We start from the raw sequence: 25,117 nt of genomic DNA, 5'->3' as shown, positions 1-25,117 counted from the left end.
AATTAAACAAGGTGCCGTTGTACAGTGCTTTTTATACCATGACGTGATTCAAAGACAGTAATACCACTGATATTTTAAGATGGAATAACAACTACTTTTTTTTTAAATAGCATGCAAAATAATGTCATTGCCCTCTCCCCATCCTCTAATGGATACATTGATTGAAACTGTCGGTCGCCTGTTGCAGACAGCGGCACTGTCTCTGCTGAGAGCACTTCATAGCTATTTGTCTGAACATTTTGCTTCCCCGCTGATTCGCTGGTAGGATGCACTGTGGCGTGTTGTGGGTTCGCTGCTGCATCTGATCCTAAAATACTTGGTCTGTTAGGATTATTTGACTGATGATGTTACAGTATGTTAGGATGTGTCCAATGAAACCCCTGGAACGGTCTCCATGAGCAACAGTTTACCTGGTTCCATATCTCAGACAGGCTGGTGAAAGGTTTACGGGATAAATCAAGTGTAAAGCACAGTGACGTTTGTGTTGCCAGGAATGAGCCATGGAACAAGGCAATAAAGAAGTGACTCCATCATCATAGCCATCTCTGACACAAGTAACATACGCCAAAATTTCCAGGGAGATACAGACTGGACTCTGTCATTCACCACATCCTAATCATAAACCCATGGAGAGCAACATCTGTGGATCTGTGCTCAGGGCCAAGACCAACACAGTCGGAAAGTCCTAGGGGGGGAGGGGCAACACCCCCTCAGCTCCTCATTGACCCAAAGTCAACAACATAAAACATGTGCACTGACAGCTGTTGTGAGTCTTTGCAAATATTAGGAAAGTTTATACAATTAATTTTGGGTCCTGCCTGACTACTTGACACCTATGTTATTTGACATCTGTACAAAACACTATGAATTCCTAACTTTAATATAACTTTTGTACTAGAAAAAGGGTTACACTGTGTCAGGATTGCGAGCGGAAGTTGTTTTAGAAAGTCCTATTCAATAGAACCTTATGTCCCAGCAGGGACTTTAGTATCATTTTTGGCAGATATTTGTTTTCTTGGCAGTGATGAAAGCAATGTTAATGATGCATGTTAGAGAGAGCGGTGTTTATTTTCTAGGATATTTGGACATATTCTAATAATTCTAATAACACAAACATTCTAATAATTAACATACCTCAGAGGGCTTGGTCTAGTCAAACCAAAGTCTGATTTAAGGCGCTGTATAATAGCCAAAGGGTGATGAATTCTATCCATTTCAATTCAAATAACTTGTATTTCCTGACAACATAGCGGCATAGAAGACAAAAACAAGCAATCTATGCAACCACGGACTATATACACTGAATGTAGAAAACATTATGGACATCTTTCCATGACATAGACTGACTAGGTGAATCCAGGTGATGTCACTTATTAAATCCACTTCAATCAGTTTAGATGAAGGGGAGGAGACAGTGTAAAGAATCATTTTTAAGCCTTGAGACGATTGAGACGGATTGTGTATGTGTGCCATTCAGAGGGTGAATGGGCAAGACAAAAAGAGTCAAGTGCATTTGAATGGGTTATGGTAGTAGGTGCCAGGCGCATCGGTTTGTTTGAAGAACTGCAAAGTTGCTGGGTTTTTCATGCTCAACAGTTTCCTGTGTGTATCAAGAATGGTCCACCACCCAAAGGACATCCAGCCAACTTGACACAACTGTGGGAAACATTGGTCAACATGGTCCAGAATTCGGGTGGAATGCTTTCGACACCTAGGGTCCATTCGCCGATAAATTGAGTCTGTTTTGAGGGAAAAAGGTAGAGGGGATGGGGGGGTGCAACTCATTATTAGGAAGGAGTTTTTAATATTTTGTACACTCAGTGTACTGTATATACAAATAAGAATAAGAACTTAAAAAGTTCAGGAGTTTGATGAATGTTGGCACAAAACTAGAAACTGCCCTCTTAAATTTGTATGCCAGAGATATACTTCTGCAACCGGGGGGTAGGGGGCTATACTGGTCATGGAGTGTGTGCGTAATGTCCAAGGCTATTTGTTCCCCCTTCTTCCTCACTCGTTTTTTATAGATGTCACTGAGGGCTTCCTGGCTTTCTCCAATGACCTTCGTTCCCACTGATTTGTATAACCTTTATAACCTATAACCTTCAATTGGTTCTGACTAGTGTTCCCTAGAGCAGGGGTATTCAACCGGGGGTCTGCGGCAACCTATGGGTCTGCAGAGGTACTTCAGGGGGTCTGGCAAAATAATATACACTACATGTCCTCTGTTGCAACACTCACTACTGAGTTCCAAACTGCCTCTGCAAGCAACGTCAGCACAATAACTGTTCATTGGGAGCTTCATGAAATATGTTTCCATGGCCGGGCAGCCGCACACAAGTGTAAGATCATGCAAGGCGTCGGCTGGAGTGGGGTAAAGCTCGCCTCCATTGGAGCAGTGGAAATGCTTTCAATCTGGGTGTGATAAATCTGGCAGTCCGACGGACTAATCTGGGTTTGTCGGATGCCAGGAGAAAGCTCCCTGCCCCAATGCATAGTGCCAACTTTAAAGTTTGGTGGAGGAAGAATAATGGTCTGAGGCTGTTTTTCGTAGTTCGGGCTAGGCCCCTTAGTTCCAGTGAAGTGAAATCTTAACGCTATAGCATACAATGACATTCTTGACAATTATGTGCCACCAACTTTGTGGCAACAGTTTGGGGAAGGCCCTTTCCTTTTTCAGCATGACAATTCCCCTGTGCACAATGCAAGGTCCATACAGAAATGTTTTGTCAAGATCGGTGTGGAAGAACTTGACTGACCTGCACAGAGCCCTGACCTCAACCACATCGAACACTTTTGGGATGAATTGGAACATGAGTGCTCAACCTCACTAATGCTCTTGTGGTTGAATGGAATCAAGTCCCAGCAGCAATGTTCCAACATGTAGTGAAAAGCCTTCCCAGAATAGTGGAGGCTGTTATAGCAGCAAAGAGGGGACCAAATCCATATTAGTGGCCATAATTTTGGAATGAGATGTTCGATGAGCAGGTTTCTATATACTTTTGGTCATGTATTGTAAATATACAGTACCAGTCAAAAATGTGGACACTCCTAATCATGCAAGGGTTGTATAACTTAAGGAAAAGTGTTAAACAAATACATCTATTTTATATTTGAGATTCTTCAAAGTAGCCACTTTTTTTGCCTTAACAGCTTTGTACACGTTTGGCATTCTCTCACCCAGCTTCATGAGGTAGTCACCTGGAATGCATTTCAATTAACAGGTGTGCCTTCAAAGTGAATTTGAGGAATTTCTTTCCCTTTTAATGCATTTGAGCCAATCAGTTGTGTTGTGACAAGGTAGGGTTGGTATACAGAAGATAGCCCTATTTGGTAAAATACCAAGTCCATATTATGGCAAGAACAGCTCAAATAAGGAAAGAGAAACGACAGTCCACCATTACTTTAAGACATGAATGTCAGTCAATCGGGAACATTTCAAGAACTTGGAAAGTTTATTCAAGTGCAGTCGCAAAAACCATCAAGCTATGATGAAACTGTCTCTCATGAGGACCGCCACAGGAAAGGAAGACCCAGAGTTACCTCTGCTGCAAAGGATACATTCATTAGAGTTATCGGCCTCAGGAATTGCAGCCCAAAAAAATGGTTCACAGAGTTCAAGTAACAGACACATCTCAACATCATCTGTTCAGACGGGACTGCGTGAATCAGGCCTTCATGGTCAAATTGCTGCAACAAAAAAAAACATTACTAAAAAGGACATCAATAAGAACAGAGACTTGCTTGAGCCAAGAAACACAAGCAATGTACATCTGGAAATCTGTCTTTTGGTCTGATGAGTCCAAATTTGAGATTTTTGGTTCTAACCGGCGTGTCTTTGTGAGACGCGGAGAAGGTGAACCTATGATCTCCGCATGTGTGGTTCCCACCGTGAAGCATGGAGGAGGAGGTGTGATGGTGTAGGGGGTGCTTTGCTGGTGACACGGTCTGTGATTTATTTAGAATTCAAGGTGCACTTAACCAGCATGGCTACCAAGGCATTCTGCAGCGATACGCCATCCCATCTGGTTTGCGTTAAGGGTGGCTATTATTTGTTTTTCAACAGGACAATGACCCAATACACCTCCAGGCTCTGTAAAAGCTATTTGACCAAGAAGGGCAGTGATGAAGTGCTCCATCAGATGAGCTGGCCTCCAGAGTGAAGGAAAAACAGCCTACAAGTGCTCCGCATATGTGGGAACTCCTTCAAGACTGTTGGAAAAGCATTTCTCATGAAGCTGGTTGAGAGAATGCCAAGAGTGTGTAAAGCTGTCAAAGGCAAAGGGTGGCTACTTTGAAGAGTCTAAAATATATTTGGATTTGTTTAACACTTTTTTGGTTACTACATGATTCCATATGTGTTATTTTATAGTTTGTCTTCACTATTATTCTACAATGTAGAAAATTGTAAAAAATAAAGAATAACCCTTAAATGAGTAGCTGTGTCCAAACTTTTTACTGGTACTGTATATAAAATAAGGGAATCATTTTTGTAAGATGTTTTTATGAATATCACTAGCAACAACAGAATACATATATTTTAAATGACATACCTACAGTAGAAAAGAGGATAATATATTATTTCTAATATCTGACATAGGCTTTCAGAAAGCATCCGTGAGTATGCTACCAGTTTGGTAAGTGCCGCTGGCTGCTGGTAAGCTTTCTTGACTTGGACATACATTTTTGCCAACACATTCCGAACCTTAGTTTAACCAGCTAAACAGCTGCTCTTAGTGAAAATGTGTTTGGAGTTACCTTTCTAGTTAATAGGCTATGTTAGAGTTTTCTCTTCCAATTGTAATGTGGGGATGTCAAAATAATTAAATACTATCTACCAAATCTATTCATTTTAAAATGTTGATTACTTCTCCTTGCCATTATCCTTCACCTGATGATAAGACATGTCCCTGGGCGAAAAAAGGTTGAAGACCCCTGCCCTACAGCACCAAACTACCCCACAAATTAAACCATAGGATGGATTGTATAAAGCATTCATAAAATGCTTGGAGTATGGATTGGTGTATATTAAACTTCTTAATTTCCATAAAATGAACAGCCGTTGTTGACATTTAGAGTGAATCTGTTCGGTGTTTGTTTTTTTAAAACTCATACAGAATAAGGGATTACCACATTCAAAACCTGAGACCCGCAAAGGAAAAGTGGATATATGGTTGAGGATTCACAGATGGCTATCATGATCAGAATTCTGCAAGGAGCAAAGCAAACTAGTTTGTCCCAAGAGATGAGGTGAGGAATATCTCCTGCATTGACCTCAGGGAGCCACTGGAGCATGGGGATGAAAACTGCACTGACCAGTTAGTTGGGGTGGGGCTGAAGCTTGTCTTAAGTTTGGGGGTGTTCATCTATAGATTGAATGTTCACCTACCTTGAGGCATGGTTAAATAGCATTGATTGGTCAGTTAGTTGTTTAAAGTGCCACCCACAGTAAGCATAATGGTTTGATAGTGTCTATTTGCTGAATCGTCTCATTTGGAAGATAAGAAAATTATACATTCTGTTCCGTTTCTTTATTTACCCAGAAAACACAGGTAATTTGCATACCACTCCAATTTGCATACCGCCCCAACATATCCACACTGCCCTCACCACTTGGACAAGAGGAATACCTATGTAAGAATGCTGTTTATTGATTACAGCTTAGCATTCAACATCATAGTCCCCTCCAAGCTCATCACCAAGGTCAGGACCCTGGGATTGAACACCTACCTCTGCAACTGGATCCAGGGCTTCCTGACGGGCCGCCCCCAGGTGATGATGGTAGGCAACAACACATCCGCCACGCTGACCATCAACATGGGAGCCCCTCAGGGGTGTGTGTTTAGTCTCCTCCTATACTCAGTGTTCATCCATGACTGCACGGCCTCGCACGACTCCAACACCAAGTTGGCTGGCGACGTGATGGTGACAGGACTGATCACAGCGACGATGAAGCAGCCTAAAGGGAGAAGTTCAGAAACCTGGCAGTGTGGTGCCAGGACAACAACCTCCTCTCTCAATGTCAACAAGACAAAAAGGAGCTCATCGTGGACAACAGGAAATGCAGGGGCGAGCGGTACACTTGCACCAAATCTCGAACCTGCCCAGCTTCTACCCCCAATCCATAAGACTGCTAAATAGCTAATCAAATGGCTACCGGACTACCTGCATTGACCCTTCTTTGTACTAACTCTATACACACACACACACACACAAGCTGCTGCTACTGTCTATCTATCCTGTTGCCTAGTCACATTACCCCTACCTATATATACACATAGCTACCTCAATTACCTCGTACCTCTGCACATCGACTCGGCACTGGTACTCCCTGTATATAGACACGTTATTTTGACACTTATTCACTGTGTATTTATTCCTCGTATCACTTCTGAGACACACCAACATCCAGCAGAGAATGTACCTGCTTAACGTAACAGTGACATTCTTAGAAGAAAAGAGAGCATGCGGACAACGTGAGCCACAAACCACCACCATGTGAGAGGGCATGAACTCTGGGTTGTGATGAATGACTTGTCTAATGAGTGAGGGTATCTGTGTGTGTTGCTATTCTCAATGAAAATGTAGAATTTCCAATTGTCATATGACACATACACACACACGGCATATGACACACACACACACCCACTTTGTGTGAAAGTCTGTTTGCAACAGGGATATGAATCGACACATCCAGCCCTGGTGACTCCCATCCTTTCCCAAGCTTTGAGAAAGACCAGAACAACAGGAGAAAAGAACTGGCCACAGCTTGTTCTCTGGCATTAATAACAATAGACTCAGCTGTCCAATTGGGTCTAGTCCCAAGATTCGAATGGTAGTAGTTTTTCAAATCCATAGCCACAAGTACAGCCAGTAATAGTCACATTTGGTAAAACATTAATTCACAACATTAATTCACCTTTGGTACTTACACTGTAATACTAACTTGGTGCAGTCGAGAAGCAATGCTCTGAGTGTGTGTTTGTCCATGTATGTATTTGTGTGAATGCGTGTGTGTGTGTCTGTCTTATGCTCAACCCAGTGTGATTGTAAAATGATATGACCCAGAACATACTTCTGCTTTACGTTTGGAACACTGGTAAGAGGATATGTATTGGAATAGTGTACTACAGTAAATCTCTCACGGAAATGGTCTACTTATAAACGTTCCTGCATGCGTGTGCATGTATGTGTACGTGTGTCTGGCAGAAAGGCCCATTAGATTAAATGAGCTGTCTGCCGTGACGCATCATCCCAGAGATGCATCATCCCAGAGATGCGTAAACAGGGCTGACCACAGAGGGGAACGTGTGATCGAGGAGAGGCTCTCTGAACCCAAGATAGAGTGTGACTCACTCCCCATCGTGACATCAACAACTACACTACCAGGGTCAAAATCAAGTTCTGACACCACCCGAGCCATCATGGATGACTTAAAATAATAAACCAGTTTTACAAACAGAATTAAACATGTTCAGAAGGGTTTAGCAAGCTAAACCGTGGTCAAATGGGGCAATGACTAAAGACAGGGAGTAGGGTGGATCATTTTCTGCTGAAAATGTCCTTGTATGAGGTGACGTCATTCATTGACGGCCTAGAATTATTGTAGCATGATTTTTCAGGAAACCTGAAATTGAACTTGTGTGTATGTGCAGTCAAATATCTGAGAAGTTAGAATTTTAGGACTGTGTTTGTAGTTTTCCTGTCATAGGAGCAGCAGGCAGACAAGAGGCCACACCCAGCTGTCATACAGCAGGAGCATGCTGTTTAGCACAGACAACAACAACAACACACACACACGCGCAATATTATATCTGTACAGTCTTCAGGTCAGCAGCAAGACTCAAATATAACAGATTTAGTGAGGGGAATATAGAACACTATTAGAATTAATAAAATATACATTAAGTTTATCAGGGGCGCAACTTTGGTTTTAGAAGTGGGGGGGGGAATATATACACACACATATTTATATATACACAGTTGAAGTCGGAAGTTCACAATTCCTGACATTTAATCAGAGTAAAAATCCCCAGTCTTAGGTCAGTTAGGATCACCACTTTATTTTAAGAATGTGAAATGTCAGAATAATAAGAGAGAGGATGATTTATTTCAGCTGTTATTTCTTTCATCACATTCCCAGTGGGTCAGGAGTTTACATACACTCAATTAGTATTTGGTAGCGTCGCCTTTAAATTGTTTAACTTGGGTCAAACGTTTTGGGTAGCCTTCCACAAGTTTCCCACAATGAGTTGGGTGAATTTTGTCCCATTCCTCCTGACAGCGCTGGTGTAACTGAGTCAGGTTTGCTTGCACATGCTTTTTCAGTTCTTGAGGTCAGGGCTTTGTGATGGCCACTCCAATACCTTGACTTTGTTGTCCTTAAGCCATTTTGCAACAACTTTGGAAGTATGCTTGGGGTCATTGTCCATTTGGAAGACCCATTTGCGACCAAGCTTTAACTTCCTGACTGATGTCTTGAGATGTTGCTTTAATATATCCACATAATTTTCCTGCCTCATGATGCCATCTATTTTGTGAAGTGCACCAGTCCCTCCTGCAGCAAAGCACCCCCACAACATGATGTTGCCACCCCTGTAATCCATGGTTGGGATGGTGTTCTTCGGCTTGCAAGCCTCCCCCTTTTTCCTCCAAACCTAACGATGATCGTTATGGACAAACAGTTCTATTTTTGTTTCATCAGGCCATAGGACATTTCTCCAAAAAGTACGATCTTTGTCCCCATGTGCAGTTGCAAACCGTAGTCTGGCTTTTTTATGGTGGTTTTGGAGCAGTGACTTCTTCCTTGCTGAGTGGCCTTTCAGGTTATGTCGATATAGGACTCATTTTACAGTGGATATGGATACTTTTGTATCTGTTTCCTCCAGCATCTTCACAAGGTCCTTTGCTGTTGTTCTGGGATTGATTTGCACTTTAAGCACCAAAGTACGTTCATCTCTAGGAGACAGAACGCGTCTCCTTCCTGAGAGGTATGACGGCTGCGTGGTCCCATGGTGTTTATACTTGCATGCTATTGTTTGTACAGATGAATGTGGTAGCTTCAGGCGTTTGAAAATTGCTCCTAAGGATGAACCAGACTTGTGGAGGTCTACAATTATTTTTCTGAGGTCTTGGCTGATTTCTTTTGATTTTACCATGATGTCAAGCAAAGAGGCACTGCGTTTGAAGATAGGCCTTGAAATACATCCACAGGTACACCTCCAATTGACTCAAATGATGTCAATTAGCCTATCAGAATCTTCTAAAGCCATGACATCACTTTCTGGAATTTTCCAAGTTGTTTAACCTTTCTGATCTCCCCATCCCGGATCCGGGATCGTGAATACAGACTCAAGCTCATTACCATAACGCAACGTTAACTATTCATGAAAATCGCAAATGAAATGAAATAAATATGCTAGCTCTCAAGCTTAGCCTTTTGTTAACAACACTGTCATCTCAGATTTTCAAAATATGCTTCTCAACCATTGCAAAACAAGCATTTGTGTAACAGTATTGATGGCTAACGTAGCATTTAGCGTAGCATTTAGCATTAGCATTCAGCTGGCAACATTTACACAAAAAAACAGAAAAGCATTCAAATAAAATAATTTACCTTTGAAGAACTTCAGATGTTTTCAATGAGGAGACTCTCAGATAGCAAATGTTCAGTTTTTCCTGAAAGATTATTTGTTTAGGACAAATCGCTCCGTTTTCTGCGTCACGTTTAGCTATGAAAAAACCCCTGTATCCAGGATTGTGTAAATCTATCAGCAAGCTCATTAGCATAACACAACGTTAACTATTCATGAAAATCGCAAATGAAATGAAATAAATATGCCATCTCTCAAGCTTAGCCTTTTGTAAACAACACTGTCATCTCAGATTTTCAAAATATGCTTCTCAACCATAGGAAAACAATCATTTGTGTAAAAGTAGCTAGCTAGCGTTAGCATTTAGCGTTAGCATTTAGCGTTAGCATTTAGCGTTAGCATTTAGCGTTAGCATTAGCGTTAGCATCCAGCACGCAACATTTCAACAAAAACATAAAAGCCTTCAAATAAAATAATTTACATTTGAAGAACTTCAGATGTTTTCAATGAGGAGACTCAGTTAGATAGCAGATGCTCAGTTTTTCCAAAAAGATTCTTTGTGTATTAGAAATAGCTCCGTTTTGTACATCACATTTGGCTACCAAAAAAAAACGAAAATTCAGTCCTCAAAACGCGAACTTTTTTCCAAATTAACTCCATAATATCGACTGAAAACATGGCAAACGTTGTTTAGAATCAATCCTCAAGGTGTTTTTCACATATCTATTCGATGATATATCGTTCGTGGAAGTGTGCTTTCTCTCCTGAATCCCAGGAGAAAATGCCCGCACCTGAAGATTACGCACAAATTTAGACAAAGGACACCGGGCGGACCCCTGGAAAATGTAGTCTCTTATGGCCAATCTTCCAATGATATGCCTACAAATACGTCACAATGCTGCCGAAATCTTGGGGAAACGGCAGAAGGTCTAAGCTTATTCCTGTCGCATTCACAGCCATATAAGGAGACATTAGAAAACAGAGCTTCAGAAATTCTGCTCATTTCCTGTTTAACGTATCATCTTGGTTTCGCCTGTAGAATGAGTTCTGGGGCACTTACAGACAAAATCTTTGCAGATTCTGAAACTTCAGAGTGTTTTCTTTCCAAAACTATAGTAGTCGAGCATCTTTTCGTGACAAAATATCGCGCTTAAAACGGGAACGTTTTTTATCCAAAAATGAAATAGCGCCCCTAGAGATGCAACTGGTTAAAGGCACAGTCAACTCAGTGTATGTAACCTTATGACCCACTGGAATTGTGGTACAGTGAATTATAAGTGAAATAATCTGTCTGTAAACAATTGTTGGAAATATTACTTGTCTTGCACAAAGTAGATGTCCTAGCCAACTTGCCAAAACTATAGTTTGTTCACAAGACATTTGTGGAGTGGTTGAAAAACGAGTTTTAATGACTCCAACCTAAGTGTATGTAAACTTCTGACTTCAACTGTGTGTGTGTGTATATATGTGTGTGTGTGTGTGTGTGTGTGTGTGTATATATATATATATATATATATATATATATATATATATATATATATATATATATATATATATATATATATAGCAGACATTTGTTGTTGCAATGCATGCAGGTCAACCAAACAACTATATAGAGTGTGACTCATATATATATATATATATATATATATATATATATATATATATATATATACACACACACACATTTGTTTTTTTAATTTAGTCAGATACACTCCAAACTCCCTACCTGACCTCTTGGAGGAATTTGCACACCGTTGCCTCATTCTGTATCACATTCCAATGCTATAACAAAAGTGCAATTTCAAAATGTGGGGGGACATGTCTCCCCGTCCCCAATGAAAGTTGCATCCCTGGTTTTTATACCCCTCTTACTTTTGTTTTCGTCAAGGCTAGTTGTTTGGTTGACCTGCATGCATTGCAACAACAAATGTCTGCTGTCAGGCTGTGTGTGACCTCTGCATGTGCTCGCTGGATGTTTATCTTTTAGACTTCTTGCTAGCAGCAAACCCCACACTTATCGCTCCCATCGACACAGCCCACATTGTAATACGATACTGCCTTGGAACAGGTCAACTTCTGCTCTTTATTTCTGGAATCTGTGGTGAGAGGATATTTACTGGGATACTAAATCTCAGTGAGTGGAATCTCTCAAGATAGTTCAGTTTCTGTGGGAAGAGTTTTCTAAGTTAGTGAGAGTGTTAAGTTAAGCTGTTTTGTGCTTGACTGACCAAAACGTATTCACTTGTGCCTGCATCAGACAACCGACACAGTTTAATTGTTGTTGTTAAAATGGCAACATGATATATTGATGATTCTTTAGTTTAGACCATGCTTTTTTAGCCACGATGTTGATAGTAAGAGCTGGGGTCATTTTGAAAGTATGTCACATGAATCCTTCACAGTACCATTAAAATAATTGCTTGTTTCTCGTAATATAAACATGCTCTGCTATTAAGCTGTTTTACATTGTTAAAGTATAGTATTGTCTGGATGGGTGCCAGATAAAGGAGATAGACAGTCTGCTGCTCTCCTGCTGACCCACTGTTAAATAAACCCTCCCCTTTATCTTCACAGTTTAATAGCCAGTTAGAGATAGGCAGTCCACAGTATCAAAACAAGCTGTTTGGACTGAAGCACAAAGAGAATATTATTTTTCTGCTTCAGTTATTGAAAGCCCTTTTTAGTCCATTGTTACACTCACCCCAGCATGTTGGGTCTACACGGCCATGTGGCGGTGCATCATTGTTACACTCGCCCCAGCATGTTGGGTCTACACGGCCATGTGGCGGTGCATCATTGTTACACTCGCCCCAGCATGTTGGGTCTACACGGCCATGTGGCGGTGCATCATTGTTACACTCGCCCCAGCATGTTGGGTCTACACGGCCATGTGGCGGTGCATCATTGTTACACTCGCCCCAGCATGTTGGGTCTACACGGCCATGTGGCGGTGCATCATTGTTACACTCGCCCCAGCATGTTGGGTCTACACGGCCATGTGGCGGTGCATCATTGAGAGCGACATGCATAGGAAACACGCGGAGGTGCACACGTGAGGTAGCACTCCACCTCTAATCAAGCCTAGCTACCTGCTCCTCCTCGCCTCTTTGTGCCGTTCTCTCCCCAACGCATAGCCAATAAGGGAAGGAGATTACTGGTGCATGGCAGAGAATAGAGGAGCACATGAGGCGCAAGGATCAAATCTGCCACATCCACAGGAACCTGATGTCCTCTCCAGGCACAGATGAATATGTATCAGGACCCCAGACATTCTCCACTATGGTTGAGGCTGGGGGAGGTCTGGGCTCTGGGGGATACAAATAATGATTTGAAACTTGAGGGCGTTATATTTTTTTCCTCCCTGGTTGCTTTTGAACTGTTTTCTTAAATCGCAAAATACACTTCTACTCTTGCACAAAAGTTAAGAAAAGTGAGAGAGGTCCACACAGACTAGTTAGCCCCGAAGTGCTACACCCTTTAGCACTTGAAAAGTAATTGCAATATGTCTGTGTATTGATTAAGGCCAAGACACCTAAAGTGTGTAACGAGAGGACATGTATGCTCTGCCGTTCCTCTGTGTTCATAGCTGGTTTCCATCCACCTTGTTGTTCTCCATACATAGTAAGTGTTTAACAGACTTCGTTTCTGGGACTCTTTCACTCCAGGGCCACCCTGCTTCTCTCCTAATTTGTGGTCCACCCATGTCAACTGTTATTATACTCTTACATATAATTTAAGGCATGGCTATCAACCCCCTCCCCAGAATGCTCCCTTCTCATAATCTGCCCTGAGCTAGACCCTTTTGTGATAACAGACGCGTAGTTGCTGGGCAACTCATAAACACACCCACTACATGACTTTTCTGTTTGTAGCACCATTATAGTGGAAGCAGATGGGAAAGTGTGTGACCAGCTGTTGTTAGCAAGAGAGAGCGACACAGAAAAACATGCACACACACGCACATACACACAGTAGGAGCTCTGGGCAAGTCCTGGCACTCTGGTCTGTATTTAATAGCTATAGCATGTTGACTGTGTCACACACTAGAGTCTATATGCAGACACAGTCAACATGCAGAGAATGACCCAGTGATGTGAGCTGTTTGTGTGTCTCTGGCAGTACAGTGTGAAATGGGAGGCAGGGAGCCAGAGAGGTATACTCATGGCAGAGCAGCCAGTGCCACGGGGCCCCCCTCCGTCAGTGAGGACGTGGAGTCGGGGTGACTCATCATGTGAGACGTCAGCGCTTCGTCACCAGCCGTCTGCATCTGCAAAGCAGTCAATCACTGAAACTCTGTGCTCACACTAACAAAATATCTTCAATGGGCTTTCTATCTCCTTAATTCATCACTAGCAGGCTCCATCTTACTTGTGTGATTATAACACTAAACCTATATTTTTAAGATTAGTTCAGTAGGTCTTAATTATCACAACCAGAATTGTCTTAATAATAGTGATACAATAATGAGTATTTCAGTGTCGAACAGCACAGGGCACAATATGTATGTTTGTATTGTGTAAAATACCTGAGTCTATATGGTAAAGAAGATGTATGATAATTATATTTTGTATGCTCAGTTAAATGACTACACATTTCTCCTAATTGCATGTGAGGCTTTCTCTCTGATGAGTATAATCCAGTGCCATTGCCCCTGGTCAAGTAAAGTCAAGTCCTTTCTCCTCCTGTCTAATGACCGATGCTCTGGGTCTCATCCCTCCTCATGGTGATGATCTGAGGGAGAGAGTGTGAAGAATGGGATGGGCCAATGGCAGTGCTATATTAAGTGTCCAAGATGTGTAGCTAGAGTTGCAAAGCTACCAGTAATTTACTGAAGTTGCCAGAATCTTTAATAATTAACAGGTAATATGGTAACTTTGGTAATTTATACTTGAATAACTTTAAATAAAATCTATTCATATGCAATGCCTTCAGAAAGAACTCACACCCCTTGACTTTTTCCACATTTTGTGTTAAAATGTATTCTTTTTTAACAGTCTACACAAGATACTCTAATGTCAAAGTGGAAGATTATTTTAAAAAGATAAAAAAGAAACACTAATATACAGTATCTTGATTAGATAAGTATTCAACCCCCTAAGTCAGTATACAAGTCCAAGCCAAAAGTTGACACACCTAAATCATTCAAGGTTTTTTCTTTATTTTACTATTTTCGACACTGTAGAATAATAGTGAAGACATCAAAACTATGAAATAACACATATGGAATCATGTGTGTTATTAAACAAATCAAAATATATTTTAGATTCTTAAAAGTAGCCACCCTAGACTGTGTCACCAGCAAAGCACCCCCACACCTCCTCCTCCATGCTTCACGGTGGGAACCACACATGCAGAGATCTGTTCACCTACTCTGCATCTCACAAAGACACGGTGGTTGGAACCAAAAATCTCATCTGGATTCATCAGACCAACGGAGAGATTTCCACCCTTCTAATATCCATTGCTTGTGTTTCCTGGCCCAAACAAGTCTCTTGTTCTTATTGGTTTCCTTTAGATGTGGTTTCTTTGCAGGATTTCGACCATGATGGCCTGATTCACGCAGTCTACTCTGAATAGTTGCTGTTGAGATGTATCTGTTTCTTGAACTCTGTGAAGCATTTATTTGGGCTACAATCTAAAGGTGGAGTTAACTCAAACGTATCCTCTGCAGCAGAGGTAACTGGGTCTTCCTTTCCTGTGGTAGTTCTCATGAGAGCCAGTTTCATCCAGGCGTTTAATGGTTTTTACGAGTGCACTTGAAAATACTTTCCAAGTTCTTTACATTTTCCAGATTAAGACGTGAAGGTCAGTCAAAGTAATAATAGACTGTCGTTTGTTTGCTTATTAGAGCTGCTCTTGCCATAATTTGGCAAATAGGGCAATCTTCTGTTTACCACCCCTACCTTGTCACAACACAGCTGATTGGCTCAAATGCATTAAGAAGGAAAGAAATTCCACAAATTAACTTAAGGCACACCTGTTAATTGAAATGCATTCTAGGTGACTACCTCATGAAGCTAGTTGAGAGAATGCCAAACGTGTGCAAAGCTGTCATCAAGGCAAAGGGTGGCTGCTTTGACACATTTTTTAAAACAGTTTTTTGGTTACTACTTGATTCGATGTGTTATTTCATAGTATAGTGAAGACATTAAAACTATGTAGAAAATAGAAGAAATAAAGGTGTTAAACTGCAATGGTATTCACTAAGTTGGTTTATATTTACAATATTTTACAGCTTTGGGGGAGGGGGGGACAGAGGGAGCCTCAGTTTAAAATTAGTTCATTTTGTGAACTCTAGTTCAATTACCCGTTTTATCAGTTTATCCGAATGAATCTTTCTGGCACTGTTTGTGATGCTATTTGACCCAATATTGCTTGATTTACAAAGCAAAAGATCAGCATAGACACAAGTCGGTCATGGCAGGTAGGCATCCTGGTGTGGGATGCATGATTAACACGTTGTCTATCCACTGGGTGATATTGTAGACATGGTGACATTTCTTTGATCACCATTTAGTCTCTGGTTCTTACCTTATGATTTTGTTTTTTTCAATACATGCACCAGTAGCGACTTTGAAATAGTTTTTTTTTTCTATTTTCATGACATTTATTCTATTCTCAGTGTCACACTTAAATGACTAAGCTGCACGTGGTCACAATTTTTTGGGTCATCAGAATTCACAGAAATCTATTAGGAGATGATTGTATATTAAAGTGGGTCTGTCTCCCAAACATAGCTCAAATGTGTAGCAGTAGTGTGAGGAAGGAAATTTGAAACCTTGTTGGATGAGGATGATTTATTTGATTCATTACTACAATGTCGTGCTGTTCATTTTTCACTCACTCCTCTCAGATACATACTAAATGGCATACCACCGTTCTGTAGTTCACTGGATATGCTGGTGCCAGAGGAAAACTACAGCACGTAGCTTAATTTAACGACAATCGTTGTGACTGTAGATCAGGGATCCCCAACTTGTGGTCCGCGTGCCAAATTCTGTATTTGTTTTACTTACATTGTTGAACATAAGACTGTAAAAACACCGCCAAACCAGCGGAAGATTATTTCAATAAGAAATCTGTTCAAGTATTCCCACACAAGAAAGAGACACGTAAGTCGTATGCAAATGTAAGGTTTGAAATGATTATGTTTTAGTCAAACATATCTCTTTGAGCTTATTGCAGTCAATTTACAGTCTACAAATGATTTGTAATTACGTTCCGGCACCCCGCCCAGCCGCTCAAGAAATATATATATTTTTTTTTAAACGCCCCGCAGCTGTATCTAGTTGATGATCCCTGATGTAGACAGTATGTGACACACTTTAGCACCCACCACATTTAGTCCTTCCTTGAATCTTGAAATTATTGGATAGACTGAGAGTCAAGCATATGCCTAACTAAATTAATCTGGTGTTGACATTTACCTCACTAATAAATATACTGAACCAAAGGTTCCTCGGACTGCGCGCAAACTAACATATTTGCCTAAGTCTAGTCTTAATTAATCCTGTAGTCAAATCTATTGTGCAAAGTACCAACCCAAAATTGACATTTAATATCCCTGAAATGATAGCCTCTGAATTCCCCTCCAAAATAGGTCTCCTTCCGATAATACTTTCATTGAACAACCCATAATAAGGATTGCATTTGTATGTTCCAATCAGTTAACACCAGTGAAACAGGAAGTACTGTATTCATAACGTAACCTGTAGTCACACCTTCCTTCACAACATCTCTGACATTCCAGTGATGATGTGGAGCAGTTGTTACAAACTGTACTTGTGGATCAACTTGAAAATGGAATGTATGATTGGTTCATGTTTCATGTACAAAATGCAGCCTAAAAATGCATAAATTGTTTGGTGCAAAACAATATTGGTGACTTTATTTAACTAGGCAAGTTAGTCAAGAACAAATTCTTATTTACAATGACTGCCTACACCGGCCGACGCTGGTCCAGTTGTGCGCCGCCCTATGGGACTCCCAATCACGGCCGGATGTGATACAGCCTGGTTTCGAACCAGAGACTGTAGTGACTCCTCTTGCACTGAGATGCAGTGCCTTAGACCGCTGCACCACTTGGGAGCCCAAAACACACCCTCCGATCAGTGTCATGTCTCAAAATGCTAGGCGATACCCATAGACCTAGTTAGCATTGGCTTGCGAAATTACATCGAATTTCCTTCGTTCTGGACACAGAGAAAATGGTATCCACAAGTTCATCTGACTCTGGGGAAGTAGATAAAGGGCCTCATTGCCAAAATACTGAAGTATCCCTTGAGCCACACTGTGTTGACCCATGTCTCCCTAAACCGCAGATAGTCGTCATGATATAACTGTGGTTCTAGCAATCTGCCTCCATCAGCTCGGACCAGCACACAACTGGCTATAAAAAGATACTGTAGCACTGTAACTAGCCCCAGGCCTGAGATTGGATTCATTTTAACAGGCTAAGAAGGCCTGCTCCAGATTATATGAGGACTTTTGAAGAGCTCACCCCCAGGCAGTGGGCAGGAACTACCCTTGATGTCTGCTGTTGTTTTCTCCCTCATTGGATTTTGTGGACAAGGGAATGAAAATAAACAATGTAGTAAACAGAGGCATCAGCTCAGTTAGAGGTACATAGTTGACAGAATAAAACGTTGGCTAGTCCTTGTATCATAGGACAGTAACAGAGGGCTGTTTTGCAATAAATTAACCGCTTAGGCGAGGCAGAAAAACAGCTGTGACGTTTCACTGAGGGCAGGATTAGAGCTAAGCTCCTTTGTGTGGTTGTTTTGATGTTGTGTCCAGAGCTGCCAAAGTCTCTTTAAAGAGCAAAACAGAAACAAATGAATGTCTAGTGGACAATCCAATTGATGTGTTTATCATGACATTAAAGTGACTATCCTCAAATCTTACACCGGGTGATGTTAGCATACGATTTGTACAACACATCTATTTTTATTACTGGCTTGTACTATGGTAGGTTATCTCCATAGCAACCGCAGTGAGACACTTTCTGGGCATTTCCATCATTTAAAGACGCATGATGAAAATGGAGTGCCTGACGTCAAAGGGACTTCTGTTTTTCCCCCACTGAGGTATATTTCCTTCATTCACACTGACACGGTGTCTGTTTGCCTGACAGATAACACTATGAGTCAGCTGCATTAAGTTTGCATTGCAGCTCTAGGTGAGACAAACAGATCAGTCATGGATGCATGCATCCCATAGAGATGACATGGGAGAGAGGAAAACAAAACCTTCATAAGTGTGGACCATTATCCAAACAAACACTATGGGATGGCAGGTGTTACACACACATTCTATTGACCTGACAAGTGTATATGAATTGCATCAATATATTTCTCTGCTTAATTCTAATGAAGTACCGGTCACTTGCACTACTGCTTGTGTTATAAGAAACATGCCAAGCGTTTGCTGTAAATTTTGCCTCTCCCTACAGGCCTACTCTTTCGCTTTAATGGAGACTGATAACGTACCTCAACAGCCCCTGGCCAGACGATCCTGCCAATGTGACTCACTCAACCTGTATACCTCTCAGCACCACTAGCAGACTTGCTGCTTCAGCTAAATCCTTGTCCTAAGTCTCTTGTAATTTTACTGCTATCCTCTTCCATCTGACCCACCTCCAGCATACCCCACACCCACTCAGCTCAGTCACAGTGCTCAGGGTCAGCTCTTTACCAACAGGACAGTGTCAGCCCTAAAGGTTAAGTCTACCTGATGTAGGGCTTGAGTAAATGTGTTACTATTCTGCCTTTTATTACCCCATCACATTTCAAGGCCTGAAAACGGCAATCAGCCTGTAGAAATGTAGCCGATATAACCTATTTTCTCTGGTCTCTGTCAATAGCTACTCAAAAAAAAACTCAACTACACACATACCCCTCTTCTGGCTAACTGTGGGTGGCTTACTTTTCTGGGCTTTAGACTTTTAAAAAAAATTCTGTATATGTGTGAGAATCTAATGGCCTCTTTAGGCTACAACACCGATCGGTGGTGTGCCAGGCACTGCTAGGCTTAGCCTCGAAGGACCCTGGGTTAGTGTCAAATGAGTTTGTCCCACTGACCAGCCTGTGTTTCCTGTCTTGTAATTAGGCCCTGGGGGCTCATTCACTGCGCTCAACATACCAGAGGCCGGTTATGGGGCTAATCACTAGTGCCCTGTGTGACACTGTAAACCCAGTGGAGTTGTGATCTCAAATGACAAATCTCTGACAATGCCTGTTTGGTTTGAAGAATGTACAGTTGAAGTCAGAAGTTTACATACACCTTAGCCAAATATATTTAAACTCAGTTACAGTTCCTGCCATTTAATCCTAGTAAAAATTCCCTGTCTTAGGTCAGTTAGGATCACCACTTTATTTTAAGAATGTGAAATGTCAGAATAATATAATTATTTATTTCAGCTTTTATTTCTTTCATCAGTTTACATATACTCAATTAGTATTTGGTAGCATTGCCTTAAACAATTTAAACTTGGGTCAAACATTTTGGGAAGCCTTCCACAAGCTTTCCACAGTAAGTTGGGCGAATTTTGGCCCATTCCTCCTGACAGAGCTGGTGAAACTGAGTCAGGTTTGTAGGATCCTTGCTCACACACACTTTCAGTTCTGCCCACAAATGTTCTATAGGATTGAGGTCAGGGCTTTGTGATGCCCACTCCAATACCTTGACTTTGTTGTCCTTAAGCCATTTTGCCACAACTTTGGAAGTATGCTTTGGGTCATTTTCCATTTGGAAGACCCATTTGCGATCAAGCTTTAAATTCTTGACATGTCTTGAGATGCTGCTTCAATAAACCCACACACTTTAACTTCCTCATGATTTCATCTATTTTGTGAAGTGCACCAGTCCCTCCTGCAGCAAAGCACCCCCACAACATGATGCTGCCACCCCCATGCTTCATGGTTGGGATGGTGTTTATTCGGCTTGCAAGACTCCCCCTTTTTCCTCCAAACATAATAATGGTCATTATGGCCAAAGAGTTCTATTTTTGTTTCATCAGACCAGAGGACATTTCTCTAGAAAGTACGATCTTTGTCCCCATGTGCAGTTGCAAACCGTAGTCTGGCTTTTTTATGGCGGTTTTTGGAACAGTGGCTTTCTCCTTGCTGAGCGGCCTTTCAGGTTATGTCGGTATAGGACTCATTTTACTGTGGATATAGATACGTTTGTACCCGTTTCCTCCAGCATCTTCACAAGGGTCTTTGCTGTTGTTCTGGGATTGATTTGCACTTTTCGCACCAAAGTATGTTCAACTCTAGGAGACAGAACGCGTCTCCTTCCTGAGCGGTATGACGGCTGCGTGGTCCCATGGTGTTAATACTTGCGTACTATTATTTGTACAGATGAACGTGGTACCTTCAGGCTTTTGGAAATTGCTCCCAAGGATGAACCAGAGGTCTGGTTCAATTTGTTTTCTGAGGTCCTGGTTGATTTCTTTTGATTTCCCATGATGTTAAGCAAAGAGGCACTAAGTTTGAAGGTAGGTCTTGAAATACATCCACAGGTACACATCCAATTGACGTCAATTAGCCCATCAGGTGGGCCTCCCGGGTGGCGCAGTGGTTAAGGGCCCTGTACTGCAGCGCCAGATGTGCCACCAGAGACTCTGGGTTCGCGCTCAGGCTGTGTCGTAACCGGCTGCGACCGGGAGGTCCGTGGGGCGATGCACAATTGGCCTAGCGTCGTCCGGGTAAGGGAGGGTTTGGCCGGTAGAGAAATCCTTGTCTCATCGCGTACCAGCGACTCCAGTGGCGGGCCGGGCGCAGTGCGCGCTAACCAGGGTTGCTAGGTGCACGGTGTTTCCTCCGACACATTGGTGCGGCTGGCTTCCGGGTTGGATGGCGCTGTGTTAAGAAGCAGTGCGGCTTGGTTGGGTTGTGTATCGGAGGACGCATGACTTTCAACCTTCGTCTCTCCCGAGCCCGTACGGGACTTGTAGTGATGAGACAAGATAGTAGCTACTAAACAATTGGATACCACGAAATTGGGGAGAAAAGGGGTAAAAATAAAAATAAAAATAAATAAATAAAGTAATTTTCTGGAATTTTCCAAGCTGTTTAAAGGCACAGTCAACTTAGTATATGTAAACTTCTGACCCACTGGAAATGTGATACAGTGAATTATAAGCGAAATAATCTGTCTGTAAACAATTGTTGGAAAAATTACTTGCGTCATGCAAACTAGATGTCCTAACCGACTTGCCAAAACAAAAAGAATTTGTGGAGTGGTTGAAAAACGACTCCAACCTAAGTGTATGTAAACCTCCGACTTCAACTGTAGGTGCAATTCACAGCTGTTCATATTTTGGGGTGAAAGGAAAAAAGACTTGTGATGTTAATGGAACTTCAGCTGTATGCTACACAGTCCACCTTATGTAGCCTGGCAACAAGGGGGCAGCCAATTTGTTGCTTTTGCCTTTCAACTTCTGACGCATTGACGCAGCTGTTGATGTCGTTATAAATTACACTTGTCAAAACTATACCATAACGTGCACATAATTTGAAATATATACTTTTCTGGTGAAAAAAATTATTTACATTTCAAACGTTTGTTTTCTCCAGTGGAGGCTCCTCAGAGGAGGACCATCCTCAGTTAATCTCATTAAAAAATATATTTTTAACCATTTAAAAAGTTATCCTTTTAAGACAAACTTATACTAAATATATTCACGTCACCAAATAATTGATTTAAACACATTGTTTTGCAATGAAGGTCTACAGTAGCCTCTACAGCACTGTAAGGTAGCATGATGTAGCCGGACAGCTAGCTTCTGTCCTCCTCTGCGTATATTGACTTAAATACAAACCTAGGAGGCACATGGTTCTCACCCCCTTCCATAGACTTACACAGTAATTATGACAACTTCCGGAGTACGTCCTCCAACCTATCAGAGCTCTTGCAGCATGAACTGAAATCTTGTCCACCCAATGAAAGGATCAGAGAATGAATCTCGTACTGAAAGCATAAGCTAGAGCTAGCTAGCACTGCAGTGCATAAATTGTGGTTAGTAGTTTACTCAAGGAGAGGCAAACAGTTGAACAAACACATTTCTTTCACTTTCACTTAGCTAACAAATGCAGCTAGCAAGTTGAGCCTACTCAAACAGAGGGGTGCTGTGTTAACTAGCTGGCTATGACTATTCAAGACAACACTGGAGCTCTTCCAAGTCAAGGTAAGCTTTTGGTTTGACTAATTCATTGCCACTGGGGCCCGCCTGTGTAACTGCTAAACTGCTTGATTTAAACACATTGTTTTGCAATAAAGGTCTACAGTAGCCTCTACAGCTATACACTAACGTTACTGCTTGACTGTAGCGGGTTTACTAATGCGTTAGTTCTATTAGCTATGTTGAGTATGAAGTTACTTTAGCTAATATGGTGACAACGATGTAGGCTGTGTGTAGCGGTTATGATAGTGTTTGGCTTGGAAAGGTATTTTCACCTGGTCACGTACTGTGTGCTGTGCTTTGAAGTCCACAAATGGAGGGAAAAGGTGAGAGGAGAGTACAGATGCGAGAAGGAATACAACGTGACTGCTATGAAAGTGAACTGTGTTTTACGGCTGATTAGGGGTGTTGAAAAACGTTATTTTTAAACGTAAGCAAGATACCTGCATCTGTCCAATAGAAACTCTTGTTGGCAACTTTTTAACTAATGATTACACCCTAGATGAGCTAGATGCAGGAAAGAGTGTGCAAGGCAGTATTGAATGTGTCACTGTCTGTACATGTGTCACTTCAAATGTTTCTTGACATGTGTACAACTGCGTTGCAAACCTTTCATAGGCTAGGTTTTAGCAACCTCATGATGGGTGTAGGGAAAATTCTAGTATCATGTAGAAGCCTAAACCTATCGATGTTACATTGAACTGGGTGAATGGAATATGAATGACAGTCATCCAATATGCTGTAATTGAAACAAGGCCGTGCTCATGAAAAACAAAATTGTCCTCCCGGATCATAAAAGGCACCGACCCCGATTCCCATAGACTTAACATGGCCAGTTAGCTAGCTTTGTAGCACAACAGATTACAAATATCCAACCTTATGTTATCGCCTACCTAACGTTGTCTACATCAAAACATCTTTGGGGGTAAATACATTGAGATAAGTCATCCTGTCAGAGAGATTGACATGGTTATCAAAATGCCACGCCAGGGTAAGTCTACACCAAACATAGCCCATATTTGAAGTGTTTCTAAAATTCTCTATGGGAACAATTAATGGAGCTTCCACTGTGGGTGTGGTCGTGGCTGTGGTTCATATTCTATTGATGTGGCTGTGTTTTAGGAGCACACCGCACCAGTGCATTAATCAACCAGTGAGTTTACCCTAACTAACTGGATGCCTGTAGCACAGTGATCTGCTTTTCTTAGCTAGTCAAACTGGCTGGTGAGAGGCTGTGTTTGTTTCTTCAATACAGTCCAGTGTTACATAATGTAGCCTTTGGACTATTGTGAAATGTAGTGAGATAAGAGCAGAAAGGGAAAACTCCAAGGCAAAGAGAATCAAATCACTGTTCTAGTATGTCTATTTATACATTCTCAGCAATTGTCATCCGTCGTGGTTAATGGATTTACATGGAATGTGTGACCAGAATGAGAAAACAAATAATAATTGTCACTCATGAAGGTGAAATGCAATGACATCAGTTGTTGGGCTGTTATATAAATTCATAAACTATTCACATTTCCATTGGTTTATCACATAAATAAATCATTATAATGCCAGTGAGGACTTGTACAGAAAGGTGATGGACAGATTTATGGCAGATCATGAAAGGATACTTCCTCTGTAGTAAGCTCCAAAGAGGACAAACAATGTGTGTTTCTCAATATGCATACAACCGTGCGCCACACTCTTGCTCCAAGTATATTCTCCATGGACATTCTCTTGAGTATGTCCTTGTGAGGACGAGTGTGGAGAACGCATAAAACACTACATTTGAGAAGCACTCACACACCCTTACTGTATTACCTCGTGCTGCATCTCTCCATTCACTGAACATTCTTCCAGCCTGGACAATGGCAACAATAGACAAAACAAGATATACACAAGCAAAACATTATCAGCTAGATATACAGTATGGGAATCTTTGTAATCTAGCCAGCCAGCTAACTAGTTAAACAGGAAAAATTTACCTAAAACGAATGTTATGCAAGGTACAGTAAATGTCAATTCTTTGTTGGTAGCGAGCTAACACTTCTTTGTGGCCAGCTAGCTAGCCCAATTGACTTACCCATTCACTGAACCTTCCTTCTTGCCATTGTCCTGGCTATAGAGACGAAACAAGATACAAAGCAAATGTTTTACTTCATAACGATGTGAATCGTAACATTGTCCTTCATTCATCTGGTTAGCTACAATGAATTCCATTTTATTTTTGTGTCAAATCACCAATTGGCAACCCATCCCTCATGGGATTAATTGACAAACAAACATTACGATAATTTACTGTGATAATTAAGATAATTATTTTTCCTGTGTTCTCTGCAGTGCAAATAAA

The 25,117-nt window shown here is 41.4% G+C and overlaps 2 protein-coding genes across 6 annotated transcripts in view; one reads left to right on the top strand and one right to left on the bottom strand.

The window, feature by feature from the left end:
• The window catches only part of tmem253 (transmembrane protein 253), a 224,515-nt gene extending 214,790 nt beyond the window's left edge, over window positions 1-9,725 (bottom strand). Inside the window, exon 1 of the mRNA XM_090229363.1 lies at window positions 9,617-9,725. The gene's annotated coding sequence lies outside the window, so the exon portion shown is untranslated. The remainder of the gene's footprint in view (window positions 1-9,616) is intronic.
• Window positions 1-25,117, top strand: part of LOC110521366 (peptidyl-prolyl cis-trans isomerase FKBP8) — a 52,999-nt gene that overhangs the window by 6,780 nt on the left and 21,102 nt on the right. The window contains exon 4 of one of the 5 annotated variants that reach the window (XM_090229340.1): window positions 492-570. The exons of the other annotated variants lie outside the window; for them this stretch is intronic. Within the exon in view, the coding sequence (XP_090085466.1) occupies window positions 492-525 (34 nt within the window). The 3' untranslated portion in view covers window positions 526-570. Of the gene's footprint in view, window positions 1-491; window positions 571-25,117 lie in introns of those variants that run through there. 5 annotated transcript variants of the gene reach the window in all.

The sequence above is a fragment of the Oncorhynchus mykiss genome, chromosome 1 (assembly GCF_057628025.1).
Source record: "Oncorhynchus mykiss isolate SJ-2025 chromosome 1, ASM5762802v1, whole genome shotgun sequence".
In the NCBI taxonomy this organism is placed as follows: domain Eukaryota; kingdom Metazoa; phylum Chordata; class Actinopteri; order Salmoniformes; family Salmonidae; genus Oncorhynchus; species Oncorhynchus mykiss.
The sequence above is the reverse complement of the archived record's forward strand: the minus strand, read 5'-3'. Positions and strand labels throughout refer to the sequence as shown.